Source organism: Dipodomys spectabilis, unplaced genomic scaffold (assembly GCF_019054845.1).
Source record: "Dipodomys spectabilis isolate Male_0828 unplaced genomic scaffold, ASM1905484v1 ptg000145l, whole genome shotgun sequence".
Lineage (NCBI taxonomy): Eukaryota > Metazoa > Chordata > Mammalia > Rodentia > Heteromyidae > Dipodomys > Dipodomys spectabilis.
In genome coordinates, this window is record NW_024870822.1 from 5,486,547 (window position 1) to 5,505,147 (window position 18,601).

Below are 18,601 nucleotides of genomic sequence, written 5' to 3' on the forward strand. Positions count from 1 at the left end.
AAAAAGCCAAAAGTGGAGCTGTCTAGCTCAAGCAGTAGAGTGCTATCCTTGAACAAAAATGTTCAGGGAAAGCAACTAAGGCTCTGAGTTCAAGTTCCAGGGACCAGCACAAGAAAAAAGAGGCAGAGAGGGTTGGTGGGAGAGGAGGTGGTTTAATCAATTAAGAGTGGTTAACTCAGCCGCCCTAAAGAAGGTACTAAAAGGACTTTTTGGATTCTGGAAACAGAAATGAGTCTAGAACTGTGAAATTTAAGGAAGGCTCAGACAGACAGTACTTGAGTCCAACTTCCTGGGGTTTTATTTTTAAAGCTGATAGATATACAGCATACCGCATACATGTAGAGTGCATGGAACTGTCACAAGACTCGTCAGAAGGGCATCTAAACCTGATTTATGAGAGGAGCTCAGGAAGCTACAATAGGCTCTCCAGAGAGTCATCACATTTCTTGTGATCTATTAATTCACTATAGAACATAGAAAATGGCCTATGAGTGGCACGGTTTTCTTCTGTCTGTCTGTCTGTATTTACTTATTGCTATTATAGAGTTGATATACAGAGGGGTTACAGTTACATGAATCAGGTAATGAGTACAATTCTTTTTGAACCATGTCTCCCCTTCCCTCACTCTCTCCCAGTCTTCCCCCTCATCTCCACCCACAAGGTATACAGTTCACTTTCCACACAGTGTCTAGTGAGCACCACTGTGGTCTTTGTTTACCTTTGTTTCACTTTTTCTCTGGCTCCCTTACCATCCCAAATATAAACAAGCTAACAAACAAGGCAAAAGGAAAAGAAAACACAAACAACAACAATGGCCACTAAAAATGTCTCTTGTTTCCTTTCCTCGGAGTTCATTTCATAAACATTATTTTATGTGATCATATGCCCATAGCGATTGAGCGTTTTGTCAACCACTCTTATGCATATCCTTCTTTGGCTTCCGTGTGTGAATACCTAGAGACATATAATTTATCATTTCCCAGTGTGTGTGCATGTATATATTTTAATCATACATTGTGTTTACTTGTAGATTTATAGACACATTCTAGTTACCCCCAAATGAGGGAAACCACGTACTCTATGTTTCTTTGGCTCTGGTTTACTTCACTTAATATAGGTTTTTTTTTTTTCCAACTCTTTCCATTTCCTTACAAAGGGTACAATATCATTCTTTCTGATGGATGAGTAGAATTCCATGATTTTCTTCTTTTCACATTTTGTCTAATTTCATTTTTTAGTTGCTGGAAAATGAGGTTTTCTGGGTCAATTTATGGACCAAACTTTGAAGAACACACGCAGGGGGGAGTCACGATGCTTGGTGAGACATTTTTGCCAGGTTCGGAGGCAAATCCCCTTGCCACTCTACTCTCTACGTGTGTCCCCCCACCCTCCTGCATCACAGCCATGGCCCATCTGCCCCCTGGCTCTCCCACTAAATGGGTGGAGGATGTGGGAGGTCAGTGATGGTAGATAAAGGTCCAGCTTCATTTCTTTGCATGAGGACATCTGGTTTTTCCAACTTGTTAAAAGATTGCCCTTTCCCCCATTTAATAGTTTGCTGCATTTATATAAGAGTGTTCAGTCCTGGGCTGTCCATTCTAGATCTTTTGTTTATCTGTCTGTCTTTATGCTGCTACCAGGCTGGTACCTCTGAGCTTTGTATTCAGTTTTGAAACCAGAAACTATGAAACTTCTCATATTTGTCCTTTCCAAGAGTTATTTGCTATTTCAAGGTCTTTTAAGATTCCATTGGAATTTCAGGATGGATCTCTATTTTGAGGGCAAAAAAAAATCCTTGGGATTTTGCATTATATCTGCAGTTTTCATTTGGGTTGCACCAAGATCTCTACAGTCTGGTCTCGGAATTCATGAACATAGGATGCCTTTCATTTTTTATTTACCCCCCCCCCTCCCAGTCCTAGGTTTTGAACTCAGGGTTTGGGTGCTGTCCCTGAGCTTCTTTTACTCAAGGCTAGTGCTCTACCACTTGAGTTACAGCTCCACTTACAGCTCTTTTTTGGTAGTTATTTGAGATAACAGTCTCACAGACTTTCCTGCCCAGGATGCTTTCAAACTGCTATCCTCAGATCTCAGCTTCCTGAGTTGCTAGAATTACAGGCATGTATTATGGGTACCCAGCATAACAATATAGTCTAAGATAATTATGGTCTTTCTTAGTGACTACATGAGCTCTGATAATAGAAAGGCCATAGCTCTGAACCCTCTAGCCCTTGAGAATCATACCTGCCTGAGAAGAAGCAGCCTCGGGGCTGGGAAGGTGGCTCAGTGGTAGAGCGCTTGCCTTGCATGCCTGAGGCCCTGGGTTTGATTCCTCAGCACCACATAAGCAAAAAGAAAAAAGCCGGAAGTGGCGCTGTGGCTCAAGTGGTAGAGCGCTAGCCTTGAGCTGAAGAGCTGAGGGACAGTGCCCAGGCCCAGAGTTCAGGCCCCATGACTGGAACAAAAAAAGAAAAAAAAAAAAAGAAGAAGCAGCCTCTACAGAGGCGATTTTCCCCTCATCCTTTACTCATGGATGCCTGCTGTTTCTGACCACATCTCTTTTTACTCACGCCCCATTCATTGACAGGCTGGATGAAGCCAGACACAGTTGCTTATTCCTCCACCCTCCATTCTTGCTCCTATGGCAGCACCATAGTTTTTCTTGGGGAACCACCTCTCTTCTCATTATTGAAGTCCTTTGTATGGGATCACCACACCCAAATTTCAGGAACGAGTGCCTGAACTCTGTCTAGTGGACTGAGACATCTCATCTCCTTATCTAGTTATAGATTCAGAAATGGGTGTGATTGGTCCAATGAGAGCCAAGCCCCATATTTATGATTTTTCTTTCAGAAATGATTTTAAGGCACTTTTGTTCCACAAGACCGTAAGCAGGCAGGAAGATGCAAACTAAGAGCATCTAATAGATCTGACTGTGAGAGGAGACCAGGGAAGCAAGCCAAAAGATGAAGTGAGAACTTCACGAAGAAATCACTGCAGCACCTGTATCCAGCTGTACGTGAACCAAATAAACTTTTCAGTGCCATAAGCTAATGACTTTTTAAAAAATTTTTGCTTCAGTCTTGTAAGTTTAGAGTCTGTCATAATCATGGTACTCCTGAATCAACTGTAATCTAGCTCCTAATACCATTTTTTTCCTTCAGTGCCTCTCTGAATTATTTACACAGTTTTGTTCCAGGAAGGATTCAACATGCTAATGTTTAATACATATAATAAAATGGGAGGTCACTTATTATAATCTAGGTTCTAGAGAAACAGATGAAAGATGACGCTGGAGGGGAGGGTTAGCATGTAGTTATCTATGAATGATATGGGGGCTTGCTAAATTCAGGTAGCAGATATGGTTCTTGTGCTTACTGTCAGTTAAGGAAAAAAGCAAAATGGAGTTAATAAAATGACGGTTTCAATTATCCACTAATTTTAAGAGCTTTGAAGACTTCAAAAGCATCTAAAAATCGATTTCAATGCAGTGTTCAAATCACGAGTTGCAGTTGTTTCCAAGAACTGTTTGTTAATTAACTGATAACATTTCATCTGGTGGCCCATATCTAGCACACAACATGGAGGCTTTCTAAGGCCAGTGACAACTTATTTACCTCGGTGTCCTCCCAGTAGCTGACCAATAGCAGACCCTCAATAAGTGTATGCTTCCTGCATACAATTAAAGAATCTTTGGCTGTCAAGATCTAGCTAGACTCCCACACCTGTGAGAACTACAGATGTGATCAGAAAGAAAAAGATTTCCCAAAGGAAAGCTGAGTCACACTCCTTACATAAATTTTAAGACTTTGACACATGTTTAGATTTTTGTCTAATAGGAACCCAGTTCTAATGAGATACTTCCCTACATATGTCGGTTGAGTATCAAAAAAGAGAGCTGCTTGTTCAAATTAAAACATGTGCCTTTCCACAACATATTTATTGGCTTTGCTTTATAATCCACTTATGCTAAATGTCAATTTCAAAAGCACTGGGTCTAATTGCAAAGGCTTTAGTTCATTAGTCAACACAGAGACATTGAAATCATAGAGTTAATTAGAGAAATTGGGGGGGTGCTGGATGAATATCATTAAGAAGCATTTGTCTGTAGTGGGACACTATCTATGTAATTGCAAACATTGGGTCTGAGAATGGTTTCTGATGGTGTGTATGCTGATAGCCAGGAAGTTGAGCTATATGGCTCACCAGGAATGAGTTTTCTATGAGAGAGAAGTCTCATGTGTTGACCAAACACTTCACCAAGGACCACAGTGAATTAATGCTGGTAGAGTGTAGTGGATGGTGGGGGAAATTTGGCTCATGTTCTTGTTCCATTCATTTCCATTATTTGACCTATTGGAAATTTCAAAATCTCTCTCCTTTCCCTCTTGTGCAAAATGGAATTTTAAGGGCATCGTTAATACTGAGTACCACAGAGCAAAAGATTTGTAAGACATTTAGCCTGGTTCCTGACACAGAAGAAACCTTCAATATCAAAAGTGTGTGTATGCAATGGAATTCTATGCCTCTATCAGAAAGAATGACATTGCTCCATTTGTTAGGAAATGGAAAGACTTGGAAAAAATTATATTAAGTGAAGTAAGCCAGGCCCAAAGAAACATAGGTCCCATGGTTTCCCTTATTTGCAATTACTAATATATGTCTGAGACAAGCAGAAACGGTCAGATAAGTTGATGTTAGGCTAAATGAACCCCAAGGTAAGGACTCAAATGTTTTTTCTTTCTTGTGATTGTTTCTAACGTATTTATCAGATGATTTCTTTGTTGCTTTGAATGTCCCTCCCCCCTGGTATAACCTCTGTTTTCACTGTATTTGATGTTGGCATACTTTGTGGAGAGGAAGGGAAAAAACAAATTGTTTAAATAGGGATACCGGTGGACCCATTGCAACAATGAGATGTACAAGACGTTATGTCAAAAAACGAACTTTACAACTTTGGCTGGTGGGGAGGGGGTATGTGTGGGGAGGGAGGGAGGTGGGGGGGGGATGGGAAAGAATGGTAAGGGTAAACAAAGGAGGAGGCTACAATGCTTGATAAGAAATGTACTCATTTCCTTGCCCATGTAATTGTAACCCCTCTGTACTCTATCTACATAGCAGATAGAGTGACACAGCATCTTCTGTCATAGATGTCCATTTCCCTCACCAACCCAAATTACAAGCAGCTTTGAAACCATAGGACATAGTTTTGGTTACAAACAAATTCCCATTATGGTTGTCTGTCAAGCGCAAAGCCTGTAACCCCTACCTGCACTGTCAGATTGCTTCTGGTGTTGAGGACCTTCTTCTCCGCATCTTGGAAGGCCTTCTGCAGCCTCTGCTCCATGGTCTGGGCAAACTTGCAGGACTGTATGTTGTCTGACTGGCTCACGAACTGCAGAACTACAATGAGAATTATAAATCAGTGTTCACCCAAGTGCTTCCTCTTAGTTCCTCGGATTTAATAGCAGTCATGATACAAAACAGCATGATTTTAGGTTAGAGAAATTAGGCCAATAAAACAATAGGACCAGACAAGTTGATTATAGTTTCAAAAGCAGCTCTTACAACGATTTGTAACAAAGAAAAATTTGAAGAATCTCAGACGGAGTCTGAGATGCCCTCCAGTGCAAAGGCTGTTGTGATTTTCTCCAACTGGAAGATGCAGATGTTGGCGCTAAGATGGACAAACAATTATCTAAAAGAAGTTGGCAACAATGGCTCCCACCTGTAATCCTAGCTACTCAAGAGGCTGAGATCTGAAGATCATGGTTCGAAGCCAGCCTAGGCAGGAAAGTTCATGAGCCTCTTCTCTGCAATTAACCACCAGAAAGCCAGAAGTAGAGCTGTGGCTCAAGTGGTAGAACACTACCCATGACTGGAAAAGCTAAGGGACAGCATCAGGCTTTGAGTTCGAGCCTGAGTACTAGCGTACTCGTGTGCGCACACACACACACACACACACACACACACACACACACACACACACACACACACTAATGTAGGAGAAAAACATGCCTTCTTTTTCAGAGGGGGGAAATCAATTGACCTCCATTACTAAGTTTACTGTCTCATCTTCTCTGTTTCCCCTCTGCCCTTGTGGTTTACAAACGTTGCAAATCAGAAATTGCCAGTAAGGTTAAAAGAAAGAAGGATCCCATGATCTAAACTGATGTAGTGACACCTAGATCTGAAACCTATTTGACCCACACTATACATTTTATGGATGTTCAACTCATTAGTATTCATTGGTAAGACAAGGAGAGAAACTTCAGTACTCAGTGTTCCTATGTACTAATTGCAAAAAGCTCCAAGGATAGAACATTTTTAATATATGCAAGGTTCAAAAAGCATAGGCCAATGTACGGGAGACTTGGACATTTGATTGGCAGGCCATTTGAAAAAGTACACAAGGAGGTTTAAAATATGCCAAAAAAGGGCTAGGCTGCCCCAGAGCCAACCGGCTCCCTGACTGAAGGAAAAGGTTAGGGCGAATACTGTATGTCTTTCATATCTGTGCACAGCCCTAAGTGTGAAAAGTTCTTGATGTATATAGATGACAATAGAAAATGTTTTTGATTCTTTTTCCCTAAGAACTTGAGGCTAAAATAGAATCTGATTTTAACCCTTCAATGCAGCATATTGCTATACACATTTCCAGAAGGTTTGCTGATTATTTGTCCTGATTTTTCTTTCTGTTGGTCATGACCTAAAGGTAATTTCTTTGCACATGAATGTCAGGAGCTTTTATTTTGATCAGGGTGAGCTCTGTGCTATCTACACCTGTGACCATTCCTGGAATGTGCAGTTTTTCATCATGCTGTTAGAACTGTCATGGTATACGTTCTCTTATTCAAATAAAATTATTAATAAGATCTATCTATCTATACACACATTTTTTATTGTTTCCTAGATTTCTGTAAGTAAATGAAATATGTGACTTATATTCATGACTTGGTATAACATGGGGTAACTAGATTAAAATACTTCTTATCTTTGGTATGATTAAACCAGTTTAAAAACTCTTTATTGACGAGCAAATTGGCTGTTTTACATTTTTCATTGTTACAGGCAAACAGCTGCAATGAATATTCTTTATAGGTCCTCCTGTGAACACACAGGAACATTTTGTTCATGTAAACGAATGTACACAAATGCAAGAAAATACTGCCCAGGGTATATGAGTGTATAATACACACCTAAAACATCATACATTGCAGAGTAATTTCATTAGTTGATTGATATTTTTTAAGTACTGAAGATTGAACCCTTGCTAGTCAAGCACTCTATCAATTGAACTACACCCCTCTCCTCCACCCACTCTATTTTCGTTTTGTCATTTTTCTAATTATTGTAAAGGTAATATACAAAGGGGTCAGCTACATAAGCAATGAGTACATTTCTTTTTGAACAGTGTCACCTCCTCCATCATTTCCTTCCAACCCCCCTTCTTATCCCCAAGTACAAATAAATACATAAACAAATAATTTCAAAAAGATGACAGAACAGCTAACAATGGAGTTCAAAGCAGATATCCATTTGACATTGGCCTTGATTTTACTATACATAGGAATCCTTTCCTTCTGAGTTACTTGCCTGTTTTCAGCTGGGAGTAGCCTGCAGGCTGGGGCTTCCATGGAGAGGCAAGAATGGCCACAGACTGCAAGCTTGGGGTGTGTTGCTTCAGATCTGCAGTGACATTACTGACTCCATAAACACCCAGCGCATCCACCACAACAGTCGGCAAGTAGACCGTCTTCCCTTTAGTAGCGTAATAACCAACCGTGACATTATGAGAATGTTCCAGAATGTCCACCTACAAAACAAATGGGACCCCCCCCCCAGAACTCACTGTTTATTTTGCACCGTACTTTAAGTTCTTTGAGCCATGACGGTTACTTAGCAAGTCTGAGAAATAAGATGCTCTCATTCAACAAATAGTCTCACAATTCTGTAAAGCATACGTGGATTAGTAAATTTCAAAGCATCACAATACAACAGAATAAAGTTCACATCCAATCCATGAGATAAAATTGAATTCTTTGCTTTTTGCTTTGCTGAGTGTGACAGTATAATCCTGTGAGCGCTAATTAGCTGCAAAAAGACAGAGAGGAGACCGCAGGCAGAAATACTTATAGCAAATGGAATGCTGGTAAAAACACCTTTGTGACATTTCTTATCATTTATGAGAATTAAATGGTGGGTCATGCCTGTAATCCTAGCTACCCAGGAGGCTGAGATCTGGAGGATCACAGTGGGAAGCCAGCCTAGGCAGAGAAGTCCATGAGACTCCACCAGCAAAATGTTGAGCTGGAGGCATGGCTCAAGTTGTAGAGTACCAGTTGTGAGCAAGAAAGCCAAGGCCTTAATGTCAAACTCTAGTACTAACCCCCCCTCCAAAAAAAAAGGCAGAAATGATTCATTAAGTGAGGCATCTTAAGGGACAAGTCAAAAAGTATGTTAAAGGCAATCCCAGTTGGGAGCCCAGATCTGAGGATTATGGTTCAAAGCTAGCGACAGGCAGGAAAAGTCAGAGAGACTCTTATCTCTAATTATTAACTACAAAAAGTTAGAAATGGAGCTGTGGCTCAAGTGGTAGAGCACTAACTTTGAGTGCAAAAGCTCAGGGATAGAGTCCAGGCCCTTGAGTTCAAGATACAGGACTACCCCTCGCCCCCCAAAAAAAGCCAAACTCAGGCAGACAAATCTGAGACTCTGGGCTCAAGTAGTGGAATGCTAGTCATGAGTGAAAAAGCTGAGCAAGAGAGAGTACAAGGTCCTGAGTTCAAGTACTGGCAAAAAAAAAAGCGAATTCTTTTCTCTCTCTCTCTCTCTCTCTCTTTTTATGTCGGTCGTGAGGTTTGAATTCTGGGCTTAGGCGCTGTCCCTCAGCTCTTCAGCTCAAGGCAAGCGCTCTACAGTTTGAGCCACAGCACCACTTCCAGTTTTCTAGCAGTTTATTGGAGATAAGAGTCTCACAGAGTTTCCTGCCCAGGCTGGCTTTGAACCACGAGTTGTTCAAACTGGCTCTACACCTGGCTTCTACACTGGTTCAAGGCCAAGGTTATAGGAGAAACCTCAGAGAGCTTTTATCTCCCAGCTCTGTACTAAGGGACACTGAACTCTGTCTGTCTCATTAGGAAGATTTTGAAGGTTTAGAACTTCTTGTTTAAAATTTTGCTTTCTTGGTATCTCATATGAACAGTGCCAAGTGTTTTTTTTAATATATTATATGTACTGCTTATTATAGAATTAACATTTACGAAAAAATTAACAATTGCCTCTACTACTGCTGTAATACAATTCTACAACAACTTCTGAATATATTCCCTTTCAGTTATTTTTTCCTTAGGAATAGGCATATTTCACACACACACACACACACACACACACACACACACACACGTATATACACAGATAAATATGTACATATAATCACATAATATATGCATGCCTCTCCTGTGGATTTTACTTCATAACAACTACTTTCCTTTTTTTTCTTTTTGGGTAGTGCTGGAGATTGAACCCAGGGCTTTGAATAGACTGTACTATATTCTGAGCTATATCCCCAGCTCCCGATTTTTATTGTATTTTGGTAAATTACACATGAAATACCATCTGCCATCTTAACCATCTTTAAGTGTGCTGTTCAGTAGTATGAAATACTTTTGCAACCAGCAGCATCACCCAGCATGCTTTTCATCTTGTATACCTAGACCTCTATATCATGTTTGGAACCTCTGCCTTTCTGCTGAGTCCTGCATCTCCATTAGAAATGCCTCATGACGCTGAGAGTGTAGCCCAGTGGTGGAGCACACACCTAGCACATATGAAGTCCCGAGTCACAGGTATTTTCCAAAGAAACCAAGATGACTGATTTTTGCAACGAGACAGGTATGCATTAGTCCCTCCACAGTGCATTCCCTGTTGGTTCTTTCTCTAAAGATGATGTTAAAGATGATTGTAGGTAGAATCAGAGGGGCTTTGGGGGGGGACCACTGACACAACCCAGAACATCTACTTTATCCAGTGAGAAAGTTCCTTCCTTTCCAACCCTTACAATCAACTCAAAGAGCAAGCCTTGGTTCTGGGACTATTTACTATTCACTGTTGCTTCTTCTTCTTCTTCTTCTTAAACAAACAAGCAAAGGGACACCAGACTTTGTCTCTGAGCCTTGTGCAGTCAAAAATACCTAGCTTGATATCTACAAGCTGTTTCGTGTCTCTTACTCTCATCTTTACCACTAGCTTTTCTTTTTGGCAAACGACCTTGATTTCTATTTATGGTGGAAATACCAAAGAATTGAAAAGTATAACATGTAAATACATTTAATTTTTTAAATAAGTTAATTTAAAAAGGAGGAGGAGGAAGAGAGAGAAGAGGTGGAGGAGGAGGAGGAGGAGGAGGAGGAATAATGCTGGTCCAGGCATGGTGGTGCATGCCTGTGATTCCAGCTACTCAGAAGGTAGAGGTAGGAGGAATACAGTCAGAGGCTAACCCGGGCAAACGCATGAGACCCTATCTGAAAAACAAAAAGGATTAGAGCTGTGGTACAGGTACAACTGGTAGAGTGCCTGCCTAAGCTTAAGATTCTGAGTTCAATTCCCAGTTCTAAGAGAGAGAAGAGAGGGGAGAGGGGAGAGGGGAAGGGGAGAAGGGAGCAGGGAGGAGAGAGGAGGAGTAAGAAGAGAAAAGGAGAGGGAGAGGGAGAGGGAGAGAGAGATATCTAATTGTTGCAGTAGTCAGTGATGAAATGCAGTGAAGGCCAGAAGATCAGTGCTGTGAAAGCAGGTGGAAAAGGACTGGAATTTAGTAAACACTGTATCACATCACTAAAGAATATTTCCATAGTCATCTTTTTTTAATCTTTTTTATTTTGTCAGTTGTGGGGCCTAAACTCTGGGCCTGGGCGCTGTCCCCCAGCTCTTCAGCTCCAGGCTAGCGCTCTACCACTTGAGCCACAGTGCCACTTCCAGCCTTTTCTGCTTATGTGGTGCTGAGGAATCCAACCCAGGGCCTCATGCATGCAAGACAAGTGCTCTACCACTGAGCCACCTTCCCAGCCCTCCATATTCATCTTTTAATTGAAAATTTGTAAGCTTCTAGTAGAGAAACCAAAGAACCCTCTCATAAAATGCATTTCTTTTTCTCTTCTTTATTTTTTCCTTCCTCCAGTTGTTCTTTTTATTTCTTTTTCTAGAGAGATTGACAATGACTAATCAGCCGTGTGCCAAATCTCCTTCCCAGCCCTTGGTACAATGGGTGGGGGAGAGCCACCAAGCTGAATGTAGCTGTCAAACAGGACATCACAAGAAGCGGCCAGAACAATATTTTAAAGTGGTTAAAAAGGGAGTCTACTGGCTGCCAATCGTGTTTACTGCTTTCACACTTGGAATGAAACCAAAAGAGTGTGAAACAAAGCTTCTATCACTTGGCTATGCCATTGAAATCAGCCGGTGGTTGTTAAACAGTATTTGGCATGGGGAGGGGGGGAGGGGAGACAGGGAGGATAGGGAAGAGGAGTTTAACTCCCTTTCTGCTGCCAGCAATCTCAGCAAAGTTGGCCTGAATTTACAAGTTGAAATCAATGTTAAATGTCCAGAAAGAAGTCACTGTTTATTATGGAATAAATGATAAGAAGGGGAAAAAAAACAGAAAAAAAAAAAGCAAAGGATCTCCTGTAGAGAATTACAATGTTAACCACTCTTCTCAAATGATGGATTAATAGGATTGCTTAAAACAGTATATTTCAGGCCTTAAAAATAATATCCAACGTAAGGCAATTAGTCTCAATTTTCATTCTGAAAATGGGACCCTTTTCTCCAGCCACAATAGATTGGTTGTTGGTCAAAATGCTGAGCGACTCCACTTCTAGCAAGCGTGGATATGTACCTAAGAAGGAGGGAAACCATGTGTGTATGCTCTGGCCTGACAGGGAGACAGGGCTGTATGGGCCTGGTTACCAAGCAAGGCAAGGATCTTACATGAGCCAGTACATCATTCTGGCGGAAGGCCTTCCTCAAGGCCTGTGTGAGTCCTTTGGCCACGCTGAACTTCAAGGCATCGCTGCTCGGCGTTCTTCTCTGCATTAGAAAGATAACTGTGGGGGGTGAAACAGAAGAATAGTCATTAGAGTGTGGTATGGACTAGACAGGGAGCAGAATTTCCCCCCCACCCTCATCTACTCTCAGCCACCAACTCTAGCAAATTCTGAGCAGTTGATAAACATAGGTGGAGATGAGGAGCTAGGCTGGGTTAGTGATTATTGTCGTGCTAAAGTCCAAATGAAAGAAAGCCTTAGTCATTTGTAGGGTCCTAATGGACACCAGCTGGTACGTGGATGGCACTGGATTTCTGACTTAACCTCTGACCTTGAGAGCTGAGCTCTGGGGGCTTCTGCCCTTTGGTGATTCCGCATGTCACCAATGTCCTCCCATGGCATCTGCGGGTGGCCTGCTTAGGTGCAGGCCCTGAACTAGGTGCTGTAGCCTCCAACAACCCTCAGTTCAGAAGGAGCAAGGGAGTGAAGAATGGGCAAATGTGATTGGATGTGACAGGTGCTTGGAAGGGAAGCCCAGAATGCTGTCAGAGTTTCTAAAAAAGGGCATCTGGCCTTGAGTTGGGCCAGGAGCTAGAACTAGAGAAGTTTCCATAGGTACTAATGCTTTGGTGTGCCCTGGATAAAAGGAGTAAGAGGGATTGCTGCCCCCCTTCCTCCATATTCCTTCTGGAGGGAAAGCCACATGCAAAGGTGGCAAGAGAAATATGTCAGAGACGTATGAAGAGACAAGTGAAATATGTCAATGTACACGTTCAGGCGTGGGCCTGCAGGCAATGGGAAATGAAGAGTTTGAAGCAAAAGGATGCATTTGAGATGGTTCCCTTGACTACAGTCTAGAGAACAGACTGAAGAGAGATAAATGTGGCTGGAGCTGCAGAAATTTAAGTGGGTGATAATGGCGGGATAATGTCACTAGAGGTGAACCAGGATGAAGAGAAGTGTTGTGTCTGGCTTGATGTGGTGGGGGTGGGGGTGGGGCAAAAGGGAAAGAGAGGAAGGTGTTTATGCATGAAGGGGCCTGGGCTGCGTTCCCCTCTGAGAGGGAGGGGATGAGGAGAGGGGGAGGGGGAGCAGAAAAGCAGATGGTTTCATTTCTTGAGAAATAGAAAGATACTGTATTTTCTGCTAAGCTTAGTTTCACCATTTCCCATTTTAGAATAGGATATGTCTCAGGATATACTTTCATTTAATTCTTTGTGGGGCCAGAAGGAAAGCGGGGCTGCAAGCATTCAACATTGGCATACTCTTTTAAATAATTTGTCCAATGCTTTTTTGGTAGCAAACACTACCACGCTATTCAAAGTACCCTATGCTAGGCCTTCTTTCCTGGGGAGGAAGACAGAGACAGCATCCTCCCTCTGCTCATGGTTCCAGTATTCCCTGCTCATTTTTTAAGGCAAGTCTCCTTTTTTTTTAACATCACAAGAAAGCCTAGGCTCCCGCCTTGTATACAAGAGCCATACTCTTGATTTCTGCTGGTGAAAAATATGCATGACATAAAACCCTGCTGAATATCATAGCACTTCCTGAGATTTTGTGTTCATTGAATCATATTTCATGAGGAATCACTGATAGGCTTTAGACAAACCATGATGTGCAGTTGTAATGAGATCCCCTGGAGGAACTGTCACTTCCCTAGGGCTAATCCTAGGACTAGAATCTTAGTTACCTTTTGCCTCTCTCCTCTCCCTTTCTATCCCCTGCCCTCTCCTTCTCTCCTCTGCTCTCTCCTCTACTCCTTAATGAAGATCAAGCTTTCTCAACCTTTGTGACATCTTAGGCTGGAGTACCATCATCATTATTACTATTACTATTATTATTATTATTGCCAGTACTTGGGCTTGAACTCAGGGCCTCATGCTCTTGCTTGACTTTTTTTTAGCTCAAGGCTGGTGTTCTACCACTTGAACCATGCCTTCACTTCTGCCTTTTTGCTGGTTAATTGGAGACTTTTCCACCTGGACTGGCTATAAACCAAAATCTTCAGGTCTCAGCCTTCTAAATAGCTAGGATTACAGGTGTCAGCCCATGACCACCTAGCTTGGCCTGGATGGTTTCTTCCTATTAAGGTGTCTCGTGGATTGTAGGACATTTAGCAGAATCCTAGGTACCTATCCACTAAATTCCAACAGCCCCTTCCCCAGGGAGACAACTCAAACTGTCTCCACACATGGCCAAACATTCCCTTCACCGAGGAAGGGTGGGAAATCACCTCAGGTTGAGAACTGCTATTCTAAGAGAAAATAATTCTGTTGTGTCTCTGAGGCCAGACTTGATGCTTGTGAGTTAATTCAGACAGTGCCTCTCACCTGTCTTCACCAGGAGCCTCTGGGACATCTGACACTCCAGGTTGGATGCCATTTTTCCAGCTGTGACCGCAGCTGTTGACACAGCAGAAAGAGCAACATCGGTGTTTTCTGCCTGCCACGGCGGCAGCCGGGTGGCCCTCACTGATGCCGTCATGGATGTCAAGGCTGCTGTGATTGTCAGTGGGCGTGGGGTCGATGCTCTGGGCGTCTCTGGCTTGGTGGGGTTTGGGCCGCCTGTGTACATGGCTTGTGGTTTCCTGGGGAGGTGTGTGGTGGACAAGAGACCAGAGGCAGTTCCTGTGTTCCCTGGCATGGCTGTATGTGTGTTCATGGTATGTGCAGTTTTGGCAAACATGTAAGTTGGGGTGAATGGAAAAGCTGTATGAACTGCAGCTGCTGCCATCTTTGGGCTAGGTGCTGCCTTGTTGGTGATGTTTTTAGCTAGAGCTGTAATCAAACTGCTGCCATTGGTCCCCTTGGCAACCAGGGCTGCAGACAGTGCGGCTGGACTCGATCGCCTCGAAAACAAGGTGGTGGTGGCGGCAGCTGCTGTTGGTTCTAGGTTGGATGACACTGAGGAGCTCACTGCAAAAAGAGAAAAGGTAATGTTTGTCACGGCCCAGATGCCCACATTGCTCATCCTGAAGATGAATGCAGGCAACTTACGGGGTGGTAGGGTGAGAAATCTCTGCACTCTGGGTTTGTAGTGTTTAAGAACTCAGGTAAGAAGACAACCTCAGGCTCATTAAGACCATGGACACAACAAGACCACCATTTACAGGAAAACCACAGTTGGCAATGAAAACACAAATTCTGAAGGAAACGCCAGTGGGCAGAGGCTCAACAGCATGCCTATTTGGGGTTGCTAGCTCACTACTGAAAGGAGGATTGGGCCTTCAGAGCAAAGCTGGGTGTCGGTGTTGAGCTTGAAGATGCTTTGGCCACGAAAGCAGTCATACCTGTTTTCTGGGTCCCGTGAAACAAACTACCTGCATTCGTGGCTGCACCTGTCCATTTTGGGGGGCGCCGAGAAGTTCGCAGCACTTTGGAGGGGACCTTGGGAAAGGCACTGGTAGATTTAAGAGGAGAGTCAGCAACTGAGTGATCGCCCAGGATACTCTGGAATGGCGTGGAAGTATTTCTCCCAGGTGATCCATAGAGCTCACTGGAAATTTCCGAACTTGTGTCCGTTCCATCGGAAAGCATTTCCTGCATGTGAGTAGCTGCAGAAGTCAAACTTGGCCAAGTCAGCCAAAGAGGACGGGCTAACTGGACAGGCAGCTGGAGATGGGGCTGCAAAGCAGAATGTTGACTTGTGGATGAATAGTCACTTTTCGCTGCTTGAAAGTCTCTAGAAGAGTTGCTATGGCTTGTAGGCCAGAGGTCCGAATGACTTACAGCCCCATTTACACCTGACTGTTGTACAGTCTGGTCACTACCTGGGCCAAGGAGTATATCCTGAACGTTAGATCTTTCTGAAGCCACAGACTGCCCAGCCATCTCATTGAAATTCTGAGGTTTTAATGCTTTGGCAGCTGAAGTTCGTTCGGGAAGAGTAGTTGCAGCTGAATGAGTTTCCCAACTTGTGGGCTTAATTGTATGACCATTGAAATCATAATTTGTTTGCTGGTGCAAGCCAGAGAGTGTTGATTCTGTGGAAAGGGTTCCAGTTTCTGCTGAAAGAGAACTCCGGGAAACATCTGTGGTTGCTGGCTTTCTCGTGTCTCCCATTGTTGAGAAATCATACATGTCCACAGAAAGGGGAAGCGCTGTCACCTGTTTGGAAGTTGAAGCTGGCAGCACTGACGGCCCCCCGGCAGCTGTGTACATCTCCAGCTTGGTGACAGAAAAGCCAGGTGATGAGGTAACAGCCTGGGTGGCTTGGATGGTGGGCATGGAAGGAGGAGGAAGCGATCCTAAAGGATGGAAGATTGCTCTTGGTGTGGTGATGGAGGGAGATGAATTAAGATCAGTGCTGACATCAGAGGCGAGTCTATGTACCGTGTGAAGATTTGGAAGGACCTGTAAGGGAACTGTCACGCTTGCCTTAGCGTTGGTACCCAGGAGAGCTGGCGCCCTGTCCCCTTGGTGCCAGGGGAATGTCCAAGTTGTAGAAAGATCTGGAACATTACTGGAGATGGGGAAGTCTGTGGTTGCAGCAGGAGACCCCTCCTCACCTCGTTCCTGAGGAATGGATGTTTGGGACACAAGGGCTGGAGAGGCATGATCCTCTCCAGGCTGGAGGACAGTAAGCAGGGTGGGAAGGTCATCCGATTGGTTCCATGGCAACGAAGGAGCTGCCTCAGAAAGGATGGCTTGTCTTTGACTGGGTATGGTGAAAGACAGAGAAGGAGGCACCAAAGAAGATGTGTGTTCTACTGCCAGGGAGGGCCCTCTGGGGTTCTCTGGAACTGCTGACAAATATGGAAGATTAGCAGAGTCATCTGGAGGAGTGGCAGGGGCTGGCTCTCTGCTGGTCACTGATTCTGCAGGCTGGAAAAGTGGAGGCTGAGCCCCATGGCTCACTGCTGCTGTGCTCTTAGAAGTCGGCACAGATCCCCCATTGTGAGCTCTTTCAGGCCCCACAGAATGGGTTGGCTGGGTGGATGCAGAACTTGAAGCTATGCCCGACGTGGACCTTGAGGGGGATCGACCCGGAAGCTGGTGAAGATCTCCAGGGATGGGGGAAGGGGGAAACAGATGGGCCAATTTTACCATGGAGCTCAAAACCCCAAACGTGGTTGAGCCGGCTGAATGGGGGCTCTCTGTTGGGGACAGCTCAGAGTACCGCTTTGTCGAGGCTCTAGAAAAACCTAGACGAGGGGTACCTATGAAATCCTGGGGAGTTTTGGGTGGAGTGTCATTTGTGTTCTCAGCAAATGGGTTTAGGGCATGAGTGTGGCTCTGACTCAAAAGGGAAGCAGCTGGTGTGGCTTGGAGAAACGAAGTCAGTTCGGTGGGTTGCTCTACTATCTTGGGAAAGGTGATGGAATGAGATGACCCAGGGGCAAACGCAGGGGATGAAGGTGGAGGGGAAAGAGAGAGACTGAGACTGCCTGACCTTGGGGGAGACTTTAAAAGGGAGGGAGTCCCTGCTGGTGGCTGGGATGAGGAGACAGCACTCAGAGGAGCTGATGGGATGGTGGACAAGGGGGGACGCATGCTGGGGCGAGGCAAACCTGATGTGCCTGCCTCTTCTCTTCCTCCTCGAGGCCTTGGTTGGACCAGGGGTTCAGTGGAATCCTTGGAAGTATCCAGGGAGGTGCTGTATCCACTTCCTTGGTAAAGGGAAGAGAGGTCCACGGGAGCCCGGGTCCTGCGATGCGCCTTGGGTGGAAGTGTCCGGGCTACCTTCAGCAAGCTCGTATTGTCAGAGGACTGGCCCAGCCCATTCGTGATTCTGCCTGCTGCCCAGGAAGACTTGACTTCCGAGAAAGGCCATGTTGGTGAAATTGGTAACAACTTCCCATGAGGGAGTGGCTCTGAGGTGGGGGTGAGGTGTATCTGTAGGTTGTCAGTCCCTGTGAAACAAAGTATCTTCAGTGAGACATGCTGATCAGAAGGTGTCCACCCCCATTCCCATGGGCAGGTCCTGGAGAAGAGGGGTAGGTAAGACAGGCCCTGGGTCACAGAACACTTCTGCCCCTTAGGGAAGACTCCAGAAACAATTCAAACAATAACTTCAATAATGACAAGGTGGCAAACACTGCAGCTAACCCCACAGGGCTGGGCTGGTACAAAGGAGACTCCAGTAGAGAGAGGTTTAGGAAAAGATGTGGAGGATTCTCATACATTCAAAAAAGAAGTTTTTTGTTCCATCAATATGGCTTAAATGGTAAACCTCACAACCTAGAAAACCAAAGATGAATGTGTTTCCCTGGTATGGCCAATGTCACCAAAATAAAGCTCAAATAAGAACCCAAGATGATGGCACTAGAGGACTGTGTGTTGGATCAGTCTCTTCCCCACCCTCAAGTCCCTAAGTCATCTCAAGCAAAGTATCCGAAGTCATCTAGTTTGAAAAGAAGGCTACAATGCAACAATGTCTCTTTCTTCATTTTGAAAGGATTCCTACTGGGCACCCGTGCCTTGTACTTATAATCCCAGCTACTCAGGAGGTTGAGATCTGAGGGTCACAGTTCAAAGACAGCCTAGGCAGGAAAGTCCATGAGACTCTATTTCCAATAAGCTACCAAAAAAGCCAGAAGTGGTAGAGTGGTAGAGTGCTA

General features: G+C 44.1%; 1 protein-coding gene across 1 annotated transcript in view; it reads right to left on the reverse strand.

Annotated features, from left to right (window-relative positions):
* Kiaa1549l (KIAA1549 like) overlaps positions 1–18,601 on the reverse strand; it is a 241,992-nt gene that overhangs the window by 88,832 nt on the left and 134,559 nt on the right. Inside the window, exons 2-6 of the mRNA XM_042691587.1 lie at positions 17,552–17,893; positions 14,373–14,957; positions 11,987–12,102; positions 7,598–7,817; positions 5,271–5,404 (exon numbers count right to left, since the gene is read on the reverse strand). Coding sequence (XP_042547521.1) covers positions 5,271–5,404; positions 7,598–7,817; positions 11,987–12,102; positions 14,373–14,957; positions 17,552–17,893 — 1,397 coding nt within the window. The remainder of the gene's footprint in view (positions 1–5,270; positions 5,405–7,597; positions 7,818–11,986; positions 12,103–14,372; positions 14,958–17,551; positions 17,894–18,601) is intronic.